Consider the following 26,519-nt stretch of genomic DNA (forward strand, 5'->3'; position numbering starts at 1 on the left):
CACAATGTTCAACAGAATAATGAAATTTGGCACAAAAGACTAGGACACATTGGATATAGTGCTCTTCCTACTTTGCATAAAATCACCTCTGGGGTACCCTCTCTAAAATCTGAACACTTGAGCATTTGTAAGGGATGTGCATTAGGAAAGAACATTAAAGGATCTTTTCCAACAAGTGAACACAAGACGAATAGTGTTTTAGAACTCATTCACACTGATATGTGTGGCCCCATGTCCACTCCTTCTTTTTCAGGTGCCCTATATTATCTAATCTTTGTGGATGACTATTCAAGGAAAACATGGATATATTTTTTAAAACTTAAAGAGTCAAGTGAAGTATTAGCCAAATTTCAAGAATTCAAAACATTGGTAGAAAATCAAACCAATAAGAAAATCAAAACTCTTAGGTCAGACAATGGTGGGGAATTCACATCTGACAACTTCAAAAACTATTGTAAATCTGTTGGGATTAAGAGGGAGTATACTGTACCTTATAACCCTCAACAGAATGGAGTAGCAGAAAGGAAGAACAGAACCATCATTGAAGCAGCAAAAGCTATGATGCATGATCATAATATTCATATATCATACTGGGCAGAAGCTGCCAACACTGCAGTTTATATTCAAAACAGATGTCCACATGCAATACTTGAAAATACCACACCAGAAGAAGTATTTACAGGAGTTAAACCTGATCTCAGTCATTTAAGAGTATTTGGATGTCCAGTATATATACATGTACCAAAAGAGAAAAGAACCAAATTAGAACCTTCTGGTAAGAAAGGTATTTTTCTAGGCTACAGTGAAGACTCTAAAGGATATCGAATCTATATCCCTAATCAAAAATCAGTAGAAATAAGCAGAGATGTCAAATTTGAAGAAAACTTCTCATCCACTAATAATGAAGACAACAGTTTGTTTGATCTTGAGAAAGATTTATCACTTGAGGAAGAAAGCGAGAATAACAATTCAAATATGAATTCAACACTATCAAATAACGAAAACGCAATCCTTGATCCTGAACCTTCTTGTGTAGAAAATGTAAACAACAAAAAGAGACCATTATGGGCTAGGAAAATGCTTGAAGAAAACAATATGGAACCAGCACAAATCTCCAGAGAAAACAAAAGAACTAGAACGCAAAAATGTTACACTGCACTTCTAACTGAACTATCAGAATCAGAACCGGTCAGTGTTGAGAAAGCATTATCAAAACAAGCCTGGAGAGAAGCAATGGTTGAAGAATATCAGTCCATCATGAAAAATGATGTATGGGATATTGTCCCTAGACCTAAACATAAGTCAGTTGTATCATCAAAATGGCTATTCAAAATCAAGTATGCTCCAGATGGCAGTATTGATAAACATAAAGCTCGATTTGTTGCTAGAGGATTTTCACAGAAAGAAGGCATTGACTATGAGGAAACATTCGCTCCAGTAGCTCGTTACACATCTGTCAGAACCATACTTGCAATTGCAGCCTCTAAAGGATGGAAAGTACATCAAATGGATGTCAAAACTGCATTCCTAAATGGTAAGATTGAGGAAGAAGTCTACATTGAACAACCAGAAGGATTTCTCACTCATGACAAAAATAAATTCGTATGCAAGTTAAAGAAAGCACTCTATGGACTCAAACAAGCTCCCAGAGCATGGTATGAAAGAATAGATCAATATTTGAGCAAATTGGGGTACTCCAAAAATATTGCAGATCCTAATATATACTTCAAAATTAGGAGACATGATAATCCTTGTTCTCTATGTTGATGACTTACTCATTACAGGAGAAGACAATCTAATAGATAAATGTAAAAAGGACCTAGTAGCTGAATTTGATATGAAGGATATGGGCCTACTACACTACTTTCTAGGTCTTGAAATTATTCAAAACAAAGATCATATTCTCCTCAGTCAAAAGAAATATATTTCTGATATTCTGAACAGATTTGGTATGGTAGATTGTAAACCTCTTGCTACTCCAATGGAGACAAATCTTCAGAAATTAAAGGATGAAGCAGAAAACTCAGAACCTGCAGATGTGACACTCTTCAGATAGATAACTGGATCCCTCATGTATCTGGTGAATACACGTCTTGACATTTGCTATGCCACAAATGTACTAAGTCACTTCATGTGTGAACCAAAACATATTCATCTAGTGGCAGCTAAACACATCTTGAGATATTTAAAAGGAACAAGTGATCTTGGACTAAAATATGACAAGACTGAAATTCAACTTCAAGGTTATTCAGACTCAGATTGGGCAGGAAGTACCACTGATCGGAAGAGTACCACAGGAGTTTGTTTCAGTTTGGGTTCCGCAGTAATATCTTGGTTTAGTCGGAAGCAATCAGCTGTAGCTCAGAGTTCGACAGAGGCAGAATACATGGCTGCATCTATGGGAGCTAGAGAAGCAGTATGGTTAAGAAAATTACTTTTTGACTTATTTGGTAAACCTCTATTACCTACCATTATTCATTGTGATAATCAGAGTTGCATCAAGCTCTCTGTAAATCCTGTTTTTCACAATCGGTCAAAGCACATAGAGATTCCATATCACTATGTGAGAGATATGGTAGACAGGAAAATTATTAAACTAGTCTACATCAGCACTGAGGAACAAAATGCTGATATCTTCACTAAATCCCTTGCAAGGGTGAAGATAGAATTCTTCAGGAACAAAATTGGTTTGATCAAAATATGAACTACTAATGTACATTTCATTCATAAATATATATATATAATCTTTGAAATATTTCAAACTTTTGTGAAGATGACGATCTTCTGTTTATCGTTTCTATTTCAGGGTGACGATCCTGACAATAGAAACCAGGTCTCAAGATAGACTCCCGAAAGGGGTTGAGCCGGATTGGTCCGGACATCTTATTGCCAAAATCATCACTTGTTTAACAATTATTTAAGATAGACTCCCGAAAGGGGTTGAGCCGGATTGGTCCAGACATCTCAAATATGTATATTGTTATAAGTGATAAATTATCATGATATGATATTTTGAATTGAGTCATATATTTTGATGTGAAAATTCTACAAACTTGGTAAACTCTCTCTCAAGAGGGAGTGTTAAAATATGTTCGTTCGTGTTTACGAAAATGACGTAAAACTATATATATATATATATATATATATATATATATATATATAATGAGTTATAGTATATATATACTAATATAATATATCAATCATTAATTATGTTATATATATATATATATCATAATATATATAAAACACTAAATATTAATTGAATGGTATAATCTACAATTCATAAGTTAACTATGTATCACGATACTATCGTGATTGTTATACATAAACAGTCACGGTATTATCGTGACTGTTCATGTATAACAGTCACGATAACTATCGTGACAGTCCTATTACAATTAGTTAATGCCGACAGGTTAATGCCGACAGGTTATAAAACAGCGACTATATTATTATTATGTCGTTTGTTAGGAAATAGTCGGTATTCAAAAGACGTGACTGTTGACATTTACATCGATTCAACTTATATATATAGTTGATCTTCGTTGGTCAATCAATCAATCACAACGGCAATTGCATTGATCAGCGAATATCAACTATACATAATATATTTATATATTAGTATCTTCTGATCCAATTTTCTTAACAAGTCATAGTCTCTAAGGTTGGTGTAAGTGGATGCATGGGATCGAGGTCTTACATAGAAAATGTTTAGGTTTCAAATGCTCCCACTCTTTGAAGAGTGGCAGTGGCAGCTTCACTAGGTGAAGATTTCCAAAATCTTCAAGCTTCAAATTTATTTGTTCTTCAAAGAATAAATCTTTCTTCGGTGACTAATTCTTTGTAATGCCCCCATTTTTAGCAATATTGATTTATGAGCATTTGCCCAGTTTCCATGTTTTCTCATATGCAGCCTGGTATGTGTTGGGGAGAATTCCAAACTTCTTGGAGTGTTCTGGGTTGGTTAGTAGTGACTTTGGTTTTTGGCAATGAGCTCAGTTAGTAATATGGATCAGTATGACACTTTCAAAAGTGAGTTTTGACACTTGGGGTGTTCTTCCAACTTCTTAGAGAAGACGTCTATATTTTAGTTAGTCATCCGATCGGCTTTGATTGTTATCCCAAATCTTCAGTATATTGTTGGTATGATCAAAGTTTGATTCTGATGTAGTTTCAGTGCTTTCCACAACTTGGGTAAGCTATTGAGTTATTATTTAATTAATTCACTTAAGTTGTTTAATGTTGGGAAATATTAAAAGAACAACTTAGTGTAATAGCTCATTCGAAAGGTGTTAAGTTGTATTTAATATGTTTTTGTATGGTCAAACCCAAAACAAACCCAACCCCCCCAATTTTTTTTTGCCTGGACCTGCGAACTGAACCCTCGAATCCAAGCCTGAGCTGGGACTGGCAACCTGGCATGGCATTGTCATCCTTGCTAGCTCACTTGATTGTGAATTATATTTCTAGCTTGACAGGGATGATTCTTCATCTACTCTTATAATATTTCTGTGTTGGAGGTGTGGGTTGTATGCATGGATGCAAGGTAATTTAACCTTTATATTGACAAGCTACTGTACCATTTGGAGTCTATTTTCTCAAGCATACAACTAGAAATGTTATTTAGTTGGATCTTGAATGATAATACTTTGAAGGTTTGGTGCCTTAACATGAAAATTTTCCTCATGCATATGTAACAATAAATTATAAAATACTTAAGACTTCAAGTTTAGTTCAATATTACAAAAAAACATTGTTCAATAACAACAAAATGGAAAGTTTAATTCCAAAGTTTTGAAGTATGCAAATTTAAATCTATAGCAAGTTTTACATGGCCTCGATGATTAATCTTTGCCTTGAACTACGGACATGGTTCCATGATCTCTATGCTCTTTGGTTTAGGCCATGCCCATGGATGGATGGATAGCCGGTTGGATGCACTGGCTGGCTGGATGGATAGTGGGTTGGATGCACTGGCTGGATGGATGCCTAGATGCACGGTTGATTGGATGGATAACTGGATTGATAGATGGATGGGTGGGTGGATGGTGGGTGGATGTATGGGATGGAGGGCTGCCTATGGAGTTATATGTGCTTTTGGAATCAATAAATGCCAGTACTATTCTTCCCATGACCTTACTTCTCACTCTCAGATTTGATACAAAGTTCTAGATCACACTCCTTGATCCATTATCAAGATAATAGAGTGCTAGAGGAGAAGAAATGATTTGCTGCAGACCAAGACCAACTAAAAAAGATAGAAGGGAGAGAGGGGGAAGGTTGCCCACGGATCGAGGACTAAGGCAATATTATAGGAAAAATAATTGTGAGCTAAATTAAAAATTTTAGGGAATAATAATATTAAACTAACCAAAAATAAGACTGAATTTTAGAAAGAATAGAAATCATTTTTGGTTAATTTATTATATTTGTAATGTCCCCATTTTTAGTGAAGTGATTTGTGCATAATTAGCCTAGTGTCTTCGCTCTTCCAAAGGCTAATTGGTGTGTAGGGGGAACTCCAAAGTTCTTGGAGAACACAGGTTTGATATTTTAGGGTTTCTATTTATTGCAATGAGCCTAGTTGGCAGTATGGATTGCAACGACACTTTTAGAAGTGTTTTTGAGTATGAGCCTAGAATTCATGAGAACATGACTAAACGCTACCAAATTGTAGGTGGCCATACAGTCTTGGCACCTACTGCAATTGATAGCTGGATATTGTTTTCAGACCTGCAATTGTTATTTTGTTACAAGTAGATGTGTTTGGACTTTTGGAGTGTTGAGTGAGTGTGACCTTCATGAAGGATTAGTTTGGTAATGTGTGCTATTTTAATCAAATGTTTATAGAGCATTATCAGCTTGAATGCCAGCCTGGTTTGTCTTTGAACAGCAGTAAAAAAGGAATTTCCAGACCCACAAAAGCCTGGTTTGTCTTATCAAATTGTTATTTGCATTGTTGGGTATTGGTTACTTTGGCACTTTGTGGGGTATTGCACCAATTTGCTTTATATCAGCAATATTTCCTTTATCAGCACTTTGTAACAGCAGTTTATTGTATCAGCATCTTTATCAGCAGATAATCAGTGATAATATTGCATGTGAGCTAACATTGTATTGCTTCAAACAGTCATACCACCGAAAGCTATTTCCTTTCTATGCATTTCATCTGTAACATTGCATGGTAATACCGCCAACGAGTTGTTTTGAATCTTTTGATATTGCTGATACTTACCCCACTGAATAAGTGGTTTATTGTAATCACTTGGCACTGAATAAGTGAAAGAAGCTTTTTTTAAATTTCAATGTTGTATAAACTTTTGCGTCAAATAAGCAAATGTGCCCTATTGCTTCCCATTGGATGAGGGGAAGATGCTCATTTTCATTTCTTGTAATGCATATGCACCCTATTGAATAAGTGCTATTGGCTGGCTTGCTGCCTGGTGCTTTCTTTTCAACGCTGCATTTCAATTAATTTTTAATGTGGAACACTGCATGTTCTCACCTTGCCCATACCAGGATTTGGATGATTAGTGTAACATCCAAAAATTCAAAAATAGAAAATGAATTAACTTTTTCTAAATCTAAGAAAATAAATTCATACTTTACATGTTCAGCTGAATTTGAAACCGTTAAAAACTAACATAACTGCAATTGACTAACCATTCCAACAGAAAGGAAACATTAACTAACATCTTTCAATTTCATAACTAAAAGTAAAGCACTAAAGAGAGAGTTTAAGAGTTTACAGAGTTTAATCTTTCCAATGATGGAAGCTTTTCGCATTACACTAGGTAGAGGGAGAGCATCATCAAGGGCTTTTCCGCCCAACTACGGACCTAAGCCCCTTGTGACGCTTCCTACTGGAAGGACCCGACCCTTCATGAGGGAAGCAGATAGAAGATGGAACAACTGCCAATGAGCCTCTAAGCCTGGTGTTTAGAATCTACACTTACTAACCGGTTATACACTATATTTACCTTCTAACTTTGCATGACACTCTGGCTAGTAGTGCATCTGACTCTTATGAATTGATGGACGCATGCAAACGGCTGCACCACCTTGGCCAAAGTTTTCATAATTAGCACAATGAGTGCTGTCCATGTTCACCACCCTTACTCGGCTTATTTAGAAAAGGGTTTTGTACTTGCAACTAACTCATAGGTCGAACTGACCTTCAGTATCCTTAAACCAAAAGGATATTGATTAAACTTCGAACATGGAGAGACTATCCTATACTCTTCCTAGCAAGTGCTGTCTTATTCATACTAGGTATGGTTTAAAAACAACTACTCAAAGATACTTAACACTGATCTAAGTTTGGCTTACTACCAAATCCAAACAATGGTTACAGAACAAAATTAACACAAGTTCACGATTGGACTGGACCACATACATGATGACAATCAGAACAGCATAATCCAAGAACACAGATTGCCTCAGTCCAAAGTCAATCAGATGTATTAATGCAGCACAACAAGAAAATATGTCTACTTTATTCAGATTACTCAATAACAGATAGAATAATCAAGTTCTACAATTCGCCTTCAGCTTAATAATAAAAAGATAGACAAAATCGAGTAATTTATGGCTCGTATCGAGCTAGCAGAATTACTTATCAACTATACTATTAATTAGTATGCTGATAAGCACTCTGCATTCAAGCCACTATGCAATGGCTCTCCAAAACATAATGCATATTAGAAGTGACGAACAAATCAAAATCTTCCTTAATTACACCTAATCATGCATGCTATCATTTCTAATTTATTAAATGTAATGTCCCCTACTAGGGTTTGGTCAATTTTAACCATAATTAATCTATTTTCAAAGTACTTATGACTTGAACTAACTTGATTAAGAGTCAAGACTATCTTAACATGAATCAAATCTGGGATGTTCTATCCTTTCTTTAGTCTATGAAGTACTTGTTGTCTTACCATACTAAATAATTAATCTTACTCTTATCCATTATAAATCCTTTACGTATTTATTAATTACTAATTATATGAATTATTACTAGTTTCTAAAGGTATTATATTAATTATAATTATTATATTTTATTATTATCAATATCTATATTTACAATCTTTATATTATTCCTTACTCTGATTTGGATATATATATATATATATATATATATATATATATATATATAAAGATATAAAGTAATAGTACTGATTATTTATGTATTAACTGATATCCTTCTATATAATTTATATAATACTACTACCAACTTAAAACAATCCTAGTTAGTAATATGTTTACTGGCTGGTAATGGCAGACAGATCTGGTCTACCACTATCATATATTTGGTATCCTTATTAAATACATATTGCACTCTATGTTAATATTCCTATTAATATTAAATTCTGCATAGAAACATTAGCATACTTCATATAGTGAAATACATTCCATGCATACCATCAAGGTCAAGGATGTTACTGCCTGTAACTTAATAGTTCTGATCTAATCTTTATTCTTAATTAGAACGCAGACATAACTTAATATTCAACAGTTATTAGTTAATGAGTAGTTGCAGCATGTTGCCCGTGATGTAATAATCTACTAGTAACTTAATGTTCTATTCCTTCCCTAATACAGTATGTAGTCACAACAATAACCTGTAAGTACAATTCGAACTGTTGTATATTTCTTTGCAATCGTTTGGTGTGCCAAAGGCAATTGCTCTTGGGCATTTGTCAGTATATCCGATATCCTTTTCTGCTCTTATGAGCAAGCCCATACTGGACAATGAAACATAAACATATAAAATTCCCCCACCTTCGATGGTTGAATTGCCTATTTAATATCTTGATTGTGAATACGACAGGTGGCGTTACCAAAAGATACAACTATTCATTAATTCTTCTTCTCATATGCTAATTGCACCTTTCCAAAATGATCGCTCTTTACTTATCATGCCTCTTTAATTTAATCGCACTGTTCTCTAATTAGTGTTTGCTTATGACTAATTAATCTTCTTTATTAATTGGATACTCCATTCGGTGCCACTGAGTTACGATAGTCTTTATTGTGTAATGTCCCTTCAAATTCGTCATTCTTCATAACAAATCGCAGCCTTGGCATTATGGGTAATGGCAAGATGCTATCTTTAAATTGTAACTCCTTATATTAATCGCTGCATTATTAGACTTATCACTGTCCATTGTTGAGGGGACAATCTCTGAGACCAGCAGTCTACTTAGCATATGATTTAATAATTAATCCTATTTATTGATCAGGATTCATCTATTATATATTGTTTTTATTTGTTCTCTGAATTTATTTATTATTATATTTGTTAGAAATGATAATGAATGTTTACTTAATAATTCATTATTTGATCAATTACAGTTACAGACTGTTATTTATTAATATGTAATATTTATTTATAATATTTTCAAATATAATATTAATTCATTTTAATTAAATATTTCAAGAATATTAATTAAATAATAATATTCAATAAATAAATATTTAATTATTCCAAGTAATCATTTGTTGATAATTATTATATTAATTAATAATAATTACTTCATTTAGGTTATAAATCATTAAATGATGAAAATAATGTTTCAGTTCAACATTAAACAGAGACAAAGTAACATCTCCTTCCCTGTGATACGACGGAGAAGAGAATGTTTCGAGACTTCCTACGAGCTCAAGATAATTGGCTCAGTCACCACACAAACAACAAACTTCCAAGCAATACTTTGTCCACAACATAAACACAGTGATCCACCCCAAAATACCTTCGATATCCCTGCAGCCACGATAAAGAAAGCTTAACAGATTTAAGCAGAGCACAAAACCATATCACATATGAACAATACGACAACTGGGTTCCAAAATGCAACATACATAATCATAATGTCCGCTAAAGAGGTGCTAGCTCGGTGAGCTAGCACCAACGTCTTTAGCATAACGTCAACAGTTACAAGAAAGCCTCTGCCACCAAGATGGTGGCCACCTTGATCAAGGTTGGTGGTCTTCAAATATGGTGCAAGAAAATAATGCTACACTTGCATAAAACGTACATTCAACAAATAATGGATATATTCATATCCATACACGTACATTATCAACGTACGTGTGTGGGTGTGAATATATTCCTAAGTTCATGAATCCATAATAATGCCTTTGAAGACCCAAAGGAAAATATAACTATATATATATTAATCCTTTCACATAGAAAAAGCATAAATGAATACACACACACATACACTCTCATAGTCCACAATCAAATAAGAGAGAGACACATTAACAAAATAACCACCACATAAATAATAAACTCAAACCAAGGATAACCGACTACCTGATGGTACAAGGGTGACAATTGACTCTAGGTCAACATCAGTAGGGTGATATGGACCTTACTGTACCAAGGCCGAGATGCTCAAAGTATACGTCTAATTAACTTGACCTAGGACTCATTGGCAATGCTCTTTTCTAATATTTGCGACCCTCTCCTTGATGATACTCTCCCTCCCTCTTGAGGGTAGTGCGTATCTTGCATCCACTTGGTTGCATGAAAAGAAAACAGTTAGTCAAATCTTAACCATAATAACTTATAAAGATGAAATGCCAATTTCCAAAATTACTTCTTCAATCAATTCCTACTCATTAAGAGTTTTCATCCACATGAGAAAATAAATATCAACCCTTGATTAACTAATCACAATAACACAATAAGTGTAATTCCAAAGTCAGTAAAGAGGGATGTAACAATTAGAAAGTGGGAAGGAAGTTGCTTTGCAATTACTTTCAGTTGGTGGAGTTATTTTCAAAAAAATAAAAATCTAGGGTGGTTGATACATATTATTATTCCCTAAAATAATAATATTAGCTTATAATTCTTTTGCCTAATTTGTTGCCTTGGTCCTTGATTTGTGTGCAATCTTCACCCTCTCTCCCTTTTGTCCTTTTAGCTGGTCTTGGCCTACAGCAATTCATTTCTTCTCCTCTAGCTCTCTATTATCCAGGTTATGGATCACAAAGTGTGATCTGAAACATTGATGAAAAAACTCCAACACAATCAAATCCAAAACCAATATCGAACAGCATGATGGATTATGGAAACTTAATATCATTAATCAAGACCTTAATCACACAAAATTCTAGGAGCTTTTGCACTTGTATCTCTTGTACCATTCTTTGTAATAAAAATGGAGCTTTCTGGAACCCAAATGAACAATTCTAGTAGGTTTTGTCGCACAATGGTTTCACTATTCCACTATACAAATATGAGGAACCATATTTTACAATGCTATTGAATCTACCACTAATATTGGAGTTTGGAACAAGATCCAGCCTTAGAATTACTTTTAGCATGAGCTCTTCAAGAATGTCAGCCTTCAAAGGCTTAACGTATTCTCTGGTGGAATCTCCCAGTTCATCAATGCGTATAGTAACCACCCTATATGAAAAGACTCTACAAACAGGCTAGCTTGGAAAAGCTTAATAGAATAGCATGCTATGGTGCTTTGTCGGTCCATGTTTTTTAAGGAATAAAAGCTAATATGCATTAAACAATTGTGAAATGCAGCCACATACTGGTCCCAGGTGGTTTATTTCTGATTGGTCATCATCACTCACTGTTGTCTCCATCGTTTGCTACAACTATATGCTGGTTCCTCAAGGTATAGAGTAGCAGATTGATTTTTTTTGGTCCTCTTATTCTTATATTTTACAGGTGATCAAACATGTGGATGGGGATTCTTTCAAATGATCTCTGAGTGATAATAATCTATGTTGATTCACGTGGTTTCCAAAATTTTCATGACTAATCCTCCTTCCATTGAGTTTTCTACAAAAGGTTTCCAATCATTATCATGTAGATTAGCCTTTCCTTTTCTATCTTATGGTTGCCTACAGCGGTCATTGTCACCAATCCAATTCCCTTGTAATTGATGTTCAATGAACATTGGGCTTGGCTTATTCCATCCACATGTTATCTCAGCTCTTCTAATAAACCTGTTAATGCTCCTTCCTTCACAATATAATTTCTGATTTTAAGTTTTCAATTAAATTGGTGTAAATGACAAAGAAATCCATTGATGCTGCTACCCACAGTCAAGAGAGTGGCTTTAATACACTGTTGAGAGCTCAATTTGAATCTGTCAATATATTAGATTTGTTGAAAAGAGGTCTGAGATATTTGTAATAAGACGTTTGTAGCTAAATTATTAAACTGAAATCTTAAATGGTCCAAACCTTAATTAAAAAGATCTACAAATAGGGTTGAAATCATGGAATAAATTTTGAACTGGGCATGAAGCTAAATTGCAAATGGTGAAATTGCTTACTGCTGAAATCAAGAAATCCGAAATATACAAAACTAAACAGATATCTATAATGTTTCCTTTTAAATCTGCAAGAAAAATATCTTAAGGATCCAGACTTCACATGGCAGAAGGAAAATCACAAAATACTTGCAATATTCCGAAAGAAAAGTTTTTTTCATCACTACCATTTCATTTTCAGATAGTACATGAAAAGTACATACAACACCTACACTGCTCTTGTTTTTACTTAAGTCATGAACTGCAAAAACCAACAGGTATTAAACTTGCACTTGGAGTAGCTATCCCCATGTTGTTTTTTAACAAATGTGCATGACCTTTAAACAGGTCTTCATGTCAACTATGCATGTGAACTATGCAACTTTATTTATTCATTAGACTGTGACCGAACTTGGGTTGCTGTAATAATAAACCAGACTCAAACCCTATATTCTTCACATGATTGTTTCCACAATTTGCACTGTATGTATGATTGTCTTGTTGATGTTCTAAGATCACTAGAATTGTTTTATTTCTATTGTTACCTTTGATATAGCTTTGATAGTATGTAAGTTATACTCATAATTGTGTATAATTCTCTCTGGATTCCTATTTTCTGCTATTTTTCTCATGATTTATTGCTATTTACCATACCTGATTTAATTTTCATGTACAACTTTAGGTGGATTTGTTGGGAGATGATGTTGACAGTCTTCTAAGTTTACTTGAGAAAATATATGCTGTACTCAATCACTATGCACCGATACTGCAGCATTATCCAGGGGTAAGAGTACATGGAGCCACCTGGATTCTTCTTTTTGATGAACAAATTTTATTCAATGGTATTTGATTTTCTTCTTGCAATTGACAAATGGGTGGCCTCAGATATAAAGTAGTGGAATCTGCAAGGAAATGCTTCCATGCATTCTTTGCTATGATATGGTCTTTTAAACCAAAATCAGGGTAAAGATAAAAAAAAATTATGGACTGTCTTCTGGTAATGAATTACTAAATTTGACTGTTAGGAACTGAACATTTACCCTTTGTTCTAGATCAGCATCCAATTATTGTGTATATTGAGTGGGGCAGAAGAATGCCTGGAGATTATTTTTCAGGATGATAGTCACTTTTTAAGAAATGTATATATGCTAGGGGCATGATCATGAAGTTAATTAATCAATTGAATTGTGTTTTGTATTTTCTCTAGCTACTCTTTGCACATGCTTAGCAACATTTGAACTTGCTTAGAGTATATTTCAACCTAAACCTGTAGTAATTCTAGGCAAGTTGCGTGCTAGTTGATTTGATTCCTGAAAAATATGATACTTAACATGTCATCATCAATGACCAAAAGGTTTAGTCTTTAGAATACTGGATTCTGCCTATATTGTAATAGAATCTGTTGCTCCATAATTCTTGGTCACTGATTAATATGTTTCTCTATACATTTTGGTACACTAGCTTTTCAGTATAATTGTAATTTGACATACCAAATCTATTGAACCAAGAGACAATTTCATGGTGTTTAACAAATGACAAATTTGAGAAATTAACAAGCAGAGCAAATGTTCTATCTAAAATTTAATAGGCTTTTGATAATCAATAATTATCAATCCTAAATGCTTTATAACTATCCATAAATTATAAATTCGGTTTACAGGACATACTGGTGCAGCCACGAACCGGTGGGTCCTCAAAGAGAACAAACCAGGTCATGCAGCAAGAGTAACACAACGGAAGCAACGACAACACATAGAATAATTGTAAAATTAGACATCCGCATCATCATATATTCATCATAGAACATTTGGTAATCAACCGATTACATGCAGGCTAACATGCTCGGTTACAGACTACATGCTAGATTACAATCCATCCGGAACTCTAAGAGCTAACCCAATTACAATCTATGACTCTAGATCATCATACTACTTCCATATCCTTCAAATGATCACATATAACAATATATATACCCTTCGGAACACATCCGGGTCGGCCACAAAAGATTACATTTACCAAAGAAGGAAAATGAAACATGTAAAATAGGCTGGCCCTAAAACGCAAAGATCTCATCTGCCAAGATCAAACATGAAGTGCAAACCACATAGGAAGGGCGGCCAAGGGCCTAAGAACATCGTGTGTGGTGCCAAACTGATTCGCAATCCAAGAGATTGCTCTGCACGAGAAGAAATCTCCAACTTAGATGATAAGCTCAAAACTGCTCCGGAACCAAGAAACAGACACTCCAGAAGGAATAACTCTCCGGAAAAGAATCCAAATGAACTGAAAATCTAGGATAATGCACAAGAACAAGCCTGGAAACCGAAAATCTGATCCGCAACAAAAAAGAACCAACTATCGGAACACACTAAAAGAAACACAAAAAACTGCTACAAGAACCGAACAAGAATGAAACTAAGGAAATATTTTTGGTTGATGCAAGATTGCTCATAGGCTGGGGATGCTCTTGCATCAGACACCCTAGGTAGAAAGAGATGTTCCATGAGAGGCAACTCATGAACATCGAAAAGGATTCAAGAAATATAGACTCCATGCTCATTTCTGATCCGAACATCTTCTTTGTCTGCAAACTTACTCCTCACCTCTTCCGGAACCTCAGCCAGATTCCCTAACTTCTGATTCTCTTTACTTCGCTTTCCTTGCTGCAAGCCTACATACAGTCTCTGATTGCTTTTCTCTTTACCCTTTACTCTGATTTATTTTTGCCACAAGATTTCATCCGGTTTGCCACCATAACCTTAACTTTATTGCCATCCGGTACCATCTTAATAACAAACCTATCCACTAGATTGCTCCGCAAACCCATGCCACCATCCAGTGTAGCCTCCGCAACCTGCTTCTCAGCACTGCAACTCTTCTCAAGACTCAGATTCCTCACTTCCTTCTCTTTCTCCCTTAAAGAAGCCAAAGTGAACTTTTGCCCATCTTTCTCAATAGTGATTAGGTTTCTTCTACAATCATAAATAGCTCCTCTATCAAATTGCCAAGGTCTACCCAACAAAACATGACAAGCACTCATCGACAAAACATCACACAAGACTTCATCCCTAAAAGGTCCAATATTAAAATTCACCAAACACTGCTCTTTTACTTCTATCTTCTGATCTTCTTGCAACCAACTCACCTTGTAAGGACAAGGGTGCTCAAGCCTCTTCAACCAAGCTTCTCTACCATCTCCTCAGATACCAAATTATCAGTACTTCCACTATCAACAATAACCTTACAACACTTACCACCTGATTTACATACAGTCCGGAAAAGATTCTTCCTTTGGGTAGGTCCGGTATTTTCACTGTTCTGCTCCATCAAAACTCTTCTAAACATAAGAGATTCTCCCTGCTCCGGTTCCAACAAATTCTCACCGGTAACTCTAACTTCCTGATCCTCATGTGCCACACAATTTCTTGCCATCCCTTGCTTACACTCGTAAGATCTATGTCCGGTTTCTCCACACTTAAAACATTTGCCCAAAAATTCTTTGCTGCCACTGTCACTGCCTTTTCTCTACGTTTTTTGATCCTGTTCTTTACTCCACTTAGATTTTGGTTCTTCTTCAACACTCTACTTCTCTGAACTATCATTTGTCTGCGCTTTATATCTCTCCTTTGCTCTAGGGTTATTTTGCTGTCTTCTTTTCACTTTCTCTTCAGCCTTCAAATCATATTGGTAAGCCTCCTCAACTGTAGAAATCTTCAGCATGCTCATCTCATCCTGAATGCTAAATGCAAGTTCATTTATGTACCTAGCCACCTTTTCCCTATCCATCTCTCTATGTCCAGATCTGATCATCACCTTGTAGAATTCCTCAATATACTCTTTCACGCTCATGTTCCTTTGCTTCAGGTTCTGCAACTTCTTGAACAACTCCAACTCATAGTCTCCCGGAATGAACTTAGCCTTCAATCTCGCTACCATCTGCCTCCACCGGGTGATCTTCATTTCACCATTCTCCACTCTTTCTCTTTGCAAATCTTTCCACCATAAAGCAACATGCCCTTTCAACTTAGTCTGTGCCAACCAGACTCTCTGCGGGTCCTTAACATCCTCAAACTTGAAATAGTCCTCCAACTCTCCGATCCAATCAATCAAATCTTCCGGATTCAGTGTCTCGGAAAAGTTCGAAACCTCCACTTTATGAACTTTACTCACTTGTGCCACCGCTCTCAGAAATCTTTCTTCTCTTTCATCTTCCGGTCCTTTAGCTTCCTCGACCTCAAGCTCTTCTCCAGCCTCTTCATACTCATCCTCAGATTTTGGATTCCTCCGCAAACCAGCCAACGCATTTTGGATCTCGTTCCTCATCTCATTCTTGAAATCCTCCATCATCTGCACTACCCTTCGAGGGTTCATCCTTCTTGGCGGCATCTCCTCCTTTGCTTCGGTGCAACTGCCTCAACTCGGCGATCTGACTACAAGTTTCAATTGCCTCACACTCGGTGATCTATTGAACATGCTCGCAGCCTGCCACTCGATGAATTGTTCACCCAAAGGAACGCCTAAAGGTTCGCAACCTGCTCTGATACCACTTGGTGCAACCATGAACTGGTGGGTACTCAAAGAGAACAAACCAGGTCATGCAGCAAGAGTAACACAACGGAAGCAATGACAACACAGAATAATTGCAAAATCAGACATCCGCATCATCATATATTCATCATAGAACATCCGGCAATCAGCCGGTTACATGCAGGCTAACATGCCCGGTTACAGACTACATGCCAGATTACAATCCATCCGGAGCTCCAAGAGCTAACTTGATTACAATCAATGACTCTAGATCATCATACTACTTCCATATCCTTCAAATAATTACATACAACAATATATATATACCCTCTGGAACACATCCGGGTCGGCCACAAAAGATTACATTTACCAAAGAAGAAAAATGAAATGTCTAAAATAGGTCGGCCCCAAAACGCGAAGATCTCATCCGCCAGGTCAAACATGAAGTGCGGACCACATAGGAAGGTCGGCCAAGGGCCTAAGAACATCATGTGGTGCCAAACTGATCCGCAATCCAAGAGATCGCTCCGCATGAGAAGAAATCTCCAACTTAGATGATAAGCTCAAAACTGCTCCGGAACCAAGAAACAGACACTCCATAAGGAATAACTCTCTGGAAAAGAATCCAAATGAACTGAAAATATGGGATAATGCACAAGAACAAGCCTGGAAACCGAAAATCTGATCTGCAACGAAAAAGAACCAGCTACCAGAACACACAAAAAGAAACACGAAAAACTGCTACAAGAACTGAACAAGAACGAAACTAAGGAAATATTTTTGGTTGATGCAAGATTGCTCATGCTCCTGCATCACATACTAATATTCAGAATCTCACATGATCCATAATTACACAGATGCATTCATGAACCACATTGAGAATGTGCCTCATTTGATTTTGGATGCTTGAGTCAAGAGAACAATAATCTTGGCTGAACTATTAATAATTTTGTTGTACCAGCTCAGAAAATGGCAGCATTTGGTGGTCATGTTTTCTCTTGCACCATGGGATAATTATTTAGATGCCATTGATTTTTAAAATTTTTTTAAGCATATAAATCTAAATTTTTCTAGGCATCAAATCCCACTTCTCTCATCATTGACTTTGGTTTTATGAATGGACTTCATCATCCTACTTATCAATTTAGCAGTTTTTAGAATCAGCAAGGCCAGTCATCTGTGCTTCACAGGCATAGCTTACCTCTTGAGAAAGCTATTTCAGCTTTTCTTGCTAGTGTGACGTCTTCTTCCACAGCATATCACCAAGGAACAATCATTTACAAAGACTGATGTTGTTTCTCACATCCCATGTTGTACTCAACAGTTCAACTAATTTATTTAAGGCATATGTGCAGTATTTACAGTCTTTATGTAGGGTTTGAAGAATATTTTTACATTTGTATAGAAATCTTGAGTTGACATGGTTTTGAAGAAGATAACTACCAAGCTTGAAAGCCATGATACACGATTCCTTACAAGCCCGATCTTGAGAAAGCTATTTTAGCTTTCCTTGCTATTATAACTTCTTCCATAGTATATCGTCAATGAACAATTTTGTAGAATTCAACTAATTTATTTAAGGCATATGTGCAGATCAATGTTATTTAATTTATAGTTTTTATTTAGGGTTTGATGTATATCTTTGCAATTGTATAGATGTCATGTGGGAGTACATGGTTTTGAAGTAGATAACTGCTAAACTTTAAAGCCATGATACATGATTCTTTACAAGCCTGATTCACAGCCATGTGCTCTGTTTAGTACTCCGATAATTTAAAGACACATTGAGTTGTAGAGCTACTATATACATCTCCAGTCTAATCAGCTTCAGTACACCTGACTATATTTTGTACATATCTTCACTCTCACTGTAACTGCTTTCAAAATGTATTACTTTTTCCTAAGACAAATGGACTGAATTTCAAGATAGAATTGTTTCTGTGGAAATTTTGTCCATTTTGTTGTTCAAACGAGAACTTGAGTACACTATTGATAATTAGCTAAGATCTCCAATCTCATTTTCTGTACACCATCTGAGCACACTACTATCTTTTCACGTAAATGCAGACAACTGAAACTTAAAGCTACAGCTACAGACTACTTAATTTGGGAGTTTTATGTAAAAATTTGATTTGGAGCCTGATCAGTCAGTTATTAGATTGGGACCTGAAACATTGAACTTTCAATGAGAATTTAATTTGTCTTCTTTGGATACATTTTTAAATGGAATTATTAACATCTACATATATCCATTCTGTATAGGTCACCATTTTATTTTAAACAAGGTGGCATGCATCACATGGAGAGATTTTTTGAGAAAACTATGTCCTGAAATTGGATTATTTTTTTGAGGAATTGTGTCTCGATTAATATCTTATAGATCCCAACCTGCAAATATAAACAAATTGACTCAAATGAGAACCAATCAAAGAATTAAGTTGGTGTTACTGCTTGATTAGGTTCAGGTCTGCTAAATGCCTAGTACATGAATGGGTCTGGTGCAAATGTAGGCTTGTGTGAACTGTCCCAGGTTTATGGTATGATTGGTTTCCAAACTTGTAATGCTTTACCAATTATGCATTGCCCTAAATGTATACATGAGTTCTCCCATTCTAATTATTGTAAGTGATTCTAGGTTGTAAATCCCTTTCAGCATAAATGTTGTTGTGACCCCGCTATATTTAAAATATATTTGCACAAAGAGAACAAGATCTTCTATTGTCAACCTAATCGAATCAACATCCATTTGTTATGCTCGGTTTGTAGTTGTGAATAACAGATTCACTGGTAAAAATATCTTGTTGATTAACTGAAGGAAAGATTACATTTATAGAAATTACAAATTATTGTAGATATTAATTATGATACCTACTTCTATCTACCTAATACTGTAGACACATTAAATACAATATTGACCATTAACAATATAAGGAATTATTATTTTAACACACTCCCTTAATGGTCAATCTATCAAAAACACCAAGTTGCCCCCTGAATTTTACAAATTTATCCGGGCTCAGAGACTTGGTGAGAATATCCGCAGTCTGATCCGCTGTCGGAACATACTGCAACTGAACTGATCCATCTTCTACCAGCTTGTGGATGCAGTGACATGCTTGGTACGTTCATTGAAGATTGGATTTTTGGACAGTTTGAGCACCCCTTGATTATTAGTATACAAGGGAGAAGGACCTGCTTGTGGCATCTGCATGTCAAAAAGCATCCTTTGGAGCCAAACTGCCTCACATGTGGCCTTCACTGTTCCCCGGTTTTCAGCTTCGGTCGAGGAAAGAGCCACGGCCTGTTGCTTCTTGCTACTCCAAGTGACAACACCAGTACCCAAACTGAATACGTACCTAGAAGTGGATTTTCTGTCATCCATTGAATCTGAGTCAGTATAACCAACCAGCTTTGGATCTTTGCACATGTCATAGTTTGAAGTGCCTTTCACATATCGCAACACTCGCTTCACTGCAATCCAATGATCAGCTTTTGGGGCTGTCATGAAGCGAGAGATTTAGCTGACAACAAAATAGATGTTAGGTCTAGTGGCAGTGAGGTAGATGAGGCTGCCTACTAGTTGCTTGAATTCGGTTTCATCTACTGTAGGTGAATCAGACTTGGCTGATAACTTCAACCCTTTCTCCAAAAGTGTGGAAGTAGGTTTACAATCCTGCATTCGAAACTTGTCAAGCAAACTGCGGGCATACTTGGACTGTGAAATAAAGATACTGTCATCAATCTGCCACACTTCGACACCTAAGCAATAATGGAGAAGCCCCAAATCTGTCATGTCAAAAACTTGGCACAAGTCCTGTTTGATAGCTATAATCAAATGTGTTGAATTGCCAGTAATGATCAAGTCATCCACGTAGACAACAAGAAAAAGGATATCATCACTAGAGAGTTTGACATACAAATTAGTGTTAGAGGGACTGCACTGAAAACCATGTTCAACCAAATAGTGATCAATCTTGAAGTACCAAGCCCGAGGGGCTTGCTTCAGGTCGTAGAGGGCTTTTACTAATCTGCAAACCTGATGTTCCTTACCAGGAACCGTGAAGCCAGGAGGTTGAGTCATATAAACTACTCCTTGCAACTCACCATTGAGGAATACACTCTTAACATCCATTTGGTGAAGTTTCCATCCAAACTGAGCTGCAATGGCAAGAAGAAGACGAATAGTGCTCATCTTGGTAGTAGGAGAAAAAGTCTCCTTTTAGTCAATGCCCTCCTGCTATGTAAAACCTCGAGCAACCAATTTGGCCTTGTACTTATCCAAAGCACCATCTGCATGATACTTGACTTTGTAAACCCATTTACAGCTGATAGGTTTCTTCCCAGGAGGCAAATCAGAAAGAACCCAAGTGTTATTCTTCAGAATATGGTATTCTGTCTCCATAGCCTTTTCCCATTCAGGAATGGCTTTAGCCTTGGAATACGTTTGGGGCTCATGGATGCTGTGGATGTTGGCCATAAGTGCAAGGTTGATTGTATTTTGCTGTTTTCTCTTGCGGCAAACTTATTTACTCTCAATAAGCTTATCATCATGAAGATATTCGATAGTCTTAGCCCACCATTTAGGTCGGAGGGTAGAAGTACCAACATCTAGCATTGGAGAATAACATCCCCTGGAGTTTCCAGAACAAAGTCATCTGGATGCAAATCTTGTGACAAATCAGGTGGTGCTGGATCGGTAGATTCCTCATCTTCAGAGTCAGAATGCATTGAAGCCCTCCCATCATGGGAACCAAGAGGAAGACGAACACCAACATCAAAAGTCCTCATAGACGGAGTCGCAGGACTAGGAGTAGTAAAAGGCATAAATGGACCAGTAGTCTTAGCACGCTTAGCATTTGGAATCCATACATGAATCGTAGAACCAAAGACTTTCAAATGGCCCACTTTAGGCTTGCATCCTGACTAGGCTTCTTCAGGGATCATCTTCTTAACGGCATGTGTAGGTGACCAATTCAAGAGATAGACTGTAGTGTAAACTGCTTCAGCCCAGTATTTCTTAGGAACATTTTGTATGTTCTATCATAGAACGAGCCATTTCAGTAATGGTGCGATTCCTACATTCAAATACACCATTATGTTGAGGGGTGTATGATGTGGTGAGTTGGCGTTTAATGCCATGTGTAGCACAAAATGTAGAGAAGTCATTGGAACAAAACTCCCCCCCATTATTTGATCTTAGAGTGACAATTTGAGAACCGGATTCTTTCTCAACTAAGGCCTTAAACTGCTGAAGTGTACTGAACACATCAGATTTATTTTTCATAAAATACACCCACATTTTACGACTGAAATCGTCAACAAATAACAAGAAGTACTTGCAACCAGTAACAAATGGAGTGTTCATTGGCCCACATATATCAGCATGAACCAACTGAAGGACCTTGGAGGCTCGCCAAGAATCACCATCCGAGAATGGTGTCCAATGCTGCTTTCCAGCTTGACAGGCTGCACAAACTCCATGATTTTGAGGTTGGATCTTAGGTAAACCAGCAACCAAACCCTCCCTATATAACTGATAGAGATATTGCACGTTTAAGTGCCCATAACGCTGATGCCAAAGTGTTCTGATGGATGTACTCCTAGCAACCAAAGCGTGCTCCTAAGAATCATCGAAATCAACAAGTCTATACAAACCATGATCCTCAAGTCCTATAGCGATGGTAGTACGAGTCTCCCTATCAATGATGTTGCAGCCTGCAGATGGATGAACTGAAGACAACATCTAATTGAGGAGAATGCCTCATGATCTGACTAATAGAGAGGAGATTATGTTCCATGCCTGGAACATAGTAGACATCAAGAAAAATTAAATTTCTACCTCCTGAGTGAATCTGAACAGTGCCCTTACCAGCAATTGTGTACTCTTCTCCTTCGAAGATTATTGAATCCGAGAATGGTTCAAATTTCGTGAACCAATCCCGACGATGAGTAAAATGCCGCGAAGCTCTTGAATCAATATACCAGGCAGAAGAGTGTACTGAATCTGCTGTTCTCTTGGCCATAAAAACATAGAAAGCAGATTCTTTCTGCTCGGTGTGTTCGACAACATTTGCTTTCTGTTGAGACCCTCCCTGCTTCTTTTGTTCAGAAGCCAATCAAATTCAACACTCGGCCTTCATGTGACCAAACTTATGACAATAGTTGCACTGAACGTTCTTCTTCTTCTTGCTGTCTTGAGAAGAACCAGAGCCTTTCGGCTGAGAAGATTGAGCCTTCCCTTTGTTCTTAGCAGAAGATTTGTTGGAGGTGGAACTGGTACTGCTTCCAAACTGCTGGCACCACCAATCTTGCTGTAAAATCTTGTTACAAAGATCAGAAAACTTCAAATCGACGTCAGTGGAAGTGATATTAAGTGTTTCGATGAAATGCTCGTAAGATTTGGGCAAACTTTTTAGTGTGGTGACGACCATGTCCTCTTCCTCCATTGTGCGATCAATCGCCTCAAGTTGGTCACGGATGTCCTTGATCTTGGTCAAGTGATCTTGCAGAGGTGTCCTCTCGTCCATCATAATTGAAAAAAGCATGTTTTTCAAAAAGAATGCTCTGCTATTTTCAGAGGTTTCATGAAGACTCTTTAGATGATCCCATATCTCCTTCGCTGTTTTGCTAGACGGTACCTGAGTAACTGCTCATCGGTGACAGAGAGTTTAATGAGCATGACAGCTTCGCGGTTGCGCTCATCCCATTTGTCCTGATCTTTTCCGATAGTGTTTGGACATTGAGACGTGCCTAGAACGACAACATCAAGGCATCGGTACTAAAAAATAGTCAACATACGCTGCTTCCAGGTGTTGTAGTTGTGGCCGTTGAATTTTTGGTTGCTTTTGAGCATTATATTTGTCAGAGATGCCATCACGTACCCCGAGGTTGAACTGGTGAAGGCATGAATGCATGAAAACCAAAAGATGAAAACAAAGGGTTTTTAAAAATTCTGCAAATCGGATTCGAAGGCAGAAACTGAAACCCTAGCACGGTTTTCGAGGCAACAAATTTCTCTAAAAACCCCAACAAAATGCATCGACTACCCAGTTCAGATCTTGAAAAACCCTAAGCGGCAAAAAATTGCAAACCCAAAATTTTTTGAGGATGACCTAGTTGAGGTTTTGAAAACCCACCAAGAATCTGTGGTTTAAAATTTAATCCGACCGAAAAAACTGAGGGTTTTGATAAAACCCTGGTCGGCTAAACCCTAGCCGCCAAAAAATTGAGGGTTTTGATGTAGAAAATTTATACAGAACCCAGAAAAAAGGAACCCGAAACCCTAGGTGGCGAATATGAAAACCCACATTGTGAAAACCTTTTGAAAATAATTTGCAGAAGCCGAAAAAATTCTCGTCGCGATTGCAGACAGGCAAGAAAAATCGCATTGCAAAAAAATGCATTGCATGGAAAGGCACAAAATGGCGACTTATGCAAGCAAATAGCGTCGAAAAACAGACGTGCACCAAAAAAACACAAAAAACGCGAAAATAACTGCGATTTTACAGGGAGGTCGCGCGAAAAAATCCCGATGTGGGTCGTGTCTAAAAAAATGCCGAAAAAAATCACGCGGATTTTGTAGACAGGGAGCAAAAATTGCGATTTTTTTAGAGCACGAAAATCGCAGAAAAACACAGATAAAAACGGGTTTCAAAGTGCAAAAGACAGACGCAAAAAAGACGCACGACGCACAGACGCGAAAATCGCGAAAAACCCTAGCCGAAAACACGAATTTTTGAAGCCGTGCCCTAGTTCTGATACCATGTGAATAACAGATATGCTGGTAAAAATATCTTGTTGATTAATTGAAGGAAAGATTACATTTATAGAAGTTACAAATTACTGTAGATATTATGGTACCTACTTCTATCTACCTAATACTGTAGACACATTAAATAGAATATTGACCATTAACAATATAGGGAATTATTATTCTAACATCAGTTTGTACCTAAATGACACGAAATAGTCTCAATCTCAATTATCGAGTACTGGCTGGTATTTTTCTTCACGATTTTATGCAGAATTGGAAGTGTATCTAACGTTGGCCAATATTTTTCTCGACGAGTTTATGCAGAATTGGAAGTTTTCAGGGAAGGTGGTGTATACATGTTAAAGTGATTTAACCAACATTTTTGTCTTTGAGACCTGTTGGCACATAAACCTCTCATATTATGTATTGTGGTGGGCTGGTATGAGGTATCTTGTCAAAAGGCATCTAGGTCATTTTATCCCATAATTGCCTTCATCATTATCTTTCTATGTTACCCTCATTTTGTCTGCATGCAGTCCGTTTTTGGTCCTAACATAACCTCCTAGTGTCATGCTAATCTCATGATAGAGAAACACCCTTGCTAGACCTCTCAAAGTTTTTAGGAAACCATTCACCAAAAAACACTATTTTGGTTAGGTTAACATCAATGGACAATGATGTTCAGTTTTTCCTATTTAGCCAACATCATGGACCTTGGTTAATAACATAAGCTAATTAAAAAATAGGATTCCTAATGTCATCTCCCAAAATAACAAGTCCTATCTGCTCAACTCTTTGCTTGCAAATGGCACACTTCGCTTAGGAGAATTAAAAAAATTATAGGGTAAAGAGAACTTCACTGGAGGAAGACAAACTGCACACAAGTTCTTGAAAATTTGAGAATAGGAGATGCACTGGCAAGATACACCAAGTCTTTGGAGTCTTCTACCATGGTATACTAGAGTTTCTACTATCCATATGGGTGTCTGGGTGCCAAAGTAGTCCTAAACATGCCTACAAGAATGGACACCAAACAGAGAGCAGAAATGTAAGGTGAAGATTAGAAATTATGTGATTTTCAATCTTACAGCTTGTTGCATTCATAATTATCAGGTTAACTAAAATTGATTAATCTGAGAGGCCAAAACAGTGTAGAAATTCAGAATTTTCAGAAAAGGTTGTTAAAATTTCTAGAGAAATTGAAAAATCCAGTCTGAGTTTGACAAATATGGCTGGTCTCAAAAATCTGGATCCAGTCAGTTTTGAGTCAGATCCAGTTAGATTTTGTAACAATGGGTACATTATATTACTTTTTATTTTGCATATCATAATCACTTAATTGCTATCCTTATTGTCCTACTTATAGTCCCTGGATTTACTGTATATATTGTCCTATAAGTGTGTCGACTAAGAGAGGCTTTCTACCCTAATCTATTTAGAGGTTTGCATGTAAGAGACCTTATTTTAGTGTATACAATTGAGATGTGGGACATGAGACAAAATCCCAGGGAATATAGGGGAGAGGGAGACAGGTACTTTGGTTACGAAACACAAATAAACAATGAAATCAATACTAAGAGTTATCATATATTCACACACCAGCCTAGTTTAGTGTGGTGACCAGACCAGTCATAATAAATTGCACCTACATGAAACTTGTATGATCTCTCACCACCAAAATCAATTCCCTTAGGGTTTTAGTCATAGGGTTTGCTTTGACAAGAAGCTCAAAACTCCACAATAGAGAAAAATAAGCAAGCATGAGCAAATGAGCTCTCAACTCCTCTTTTTATATTCTCCCATGGAACATTCCGGAAGGAGCCTTTTAATTAATCATGTAAAATATTTCATTAAAGCACCTTTATAAAGTGACTTAAAATATTTTCCTTTTAATTCGCTGAAGTCACTATATAAATTAATGCAAATAAAATTACTTGGGCTTTGTGGAGTTGAAT

The 26,519-nt window shown here is 36.6% G+C and overlaps 1 protein-coding gene across 8 annotated transcripts in view; it reads left to right on the forward strand.

Moving 5' to 3' along the window:
• LOC131050094 (WPP domain-associated protein) overlaps positions 1 to 26,519 on the forward strand; it is a 79,531-nt gene that overhangs the window by 11,172 nt on the left and 41,840 nt on the right. For all 8 annotated transcript variants that reach the window (XM_057984236.2, XM_057984237.2, XM_057984234.2 and 5 more), the window contains one exon: positions 12,967 to 13,068. In XM_057984236.2, the coding sequence (XP_057840219.2) occupies positions 12,967 to 13,068 (102 nt within the window). The remainder of the gene's footprint in view (positions 1 to 12,966; positions 13,069 to 26,519) is intronic.

Source organism: Cryptomeria japonica, chromosome 1 (assembly GCF_030272615.1).
Source record: "Cryptomeria japonica chromosome 1, Sugi_1.0, whole genome shotgun sequence".
Taxonomy (NCBI): domain Eukaryota; kingdom Viridiplantae; phylum Streptophyta; class Pinopsida; order Cupressales; family Cupressaceae; genus Cryptomeria; species Cryptomeria japonica.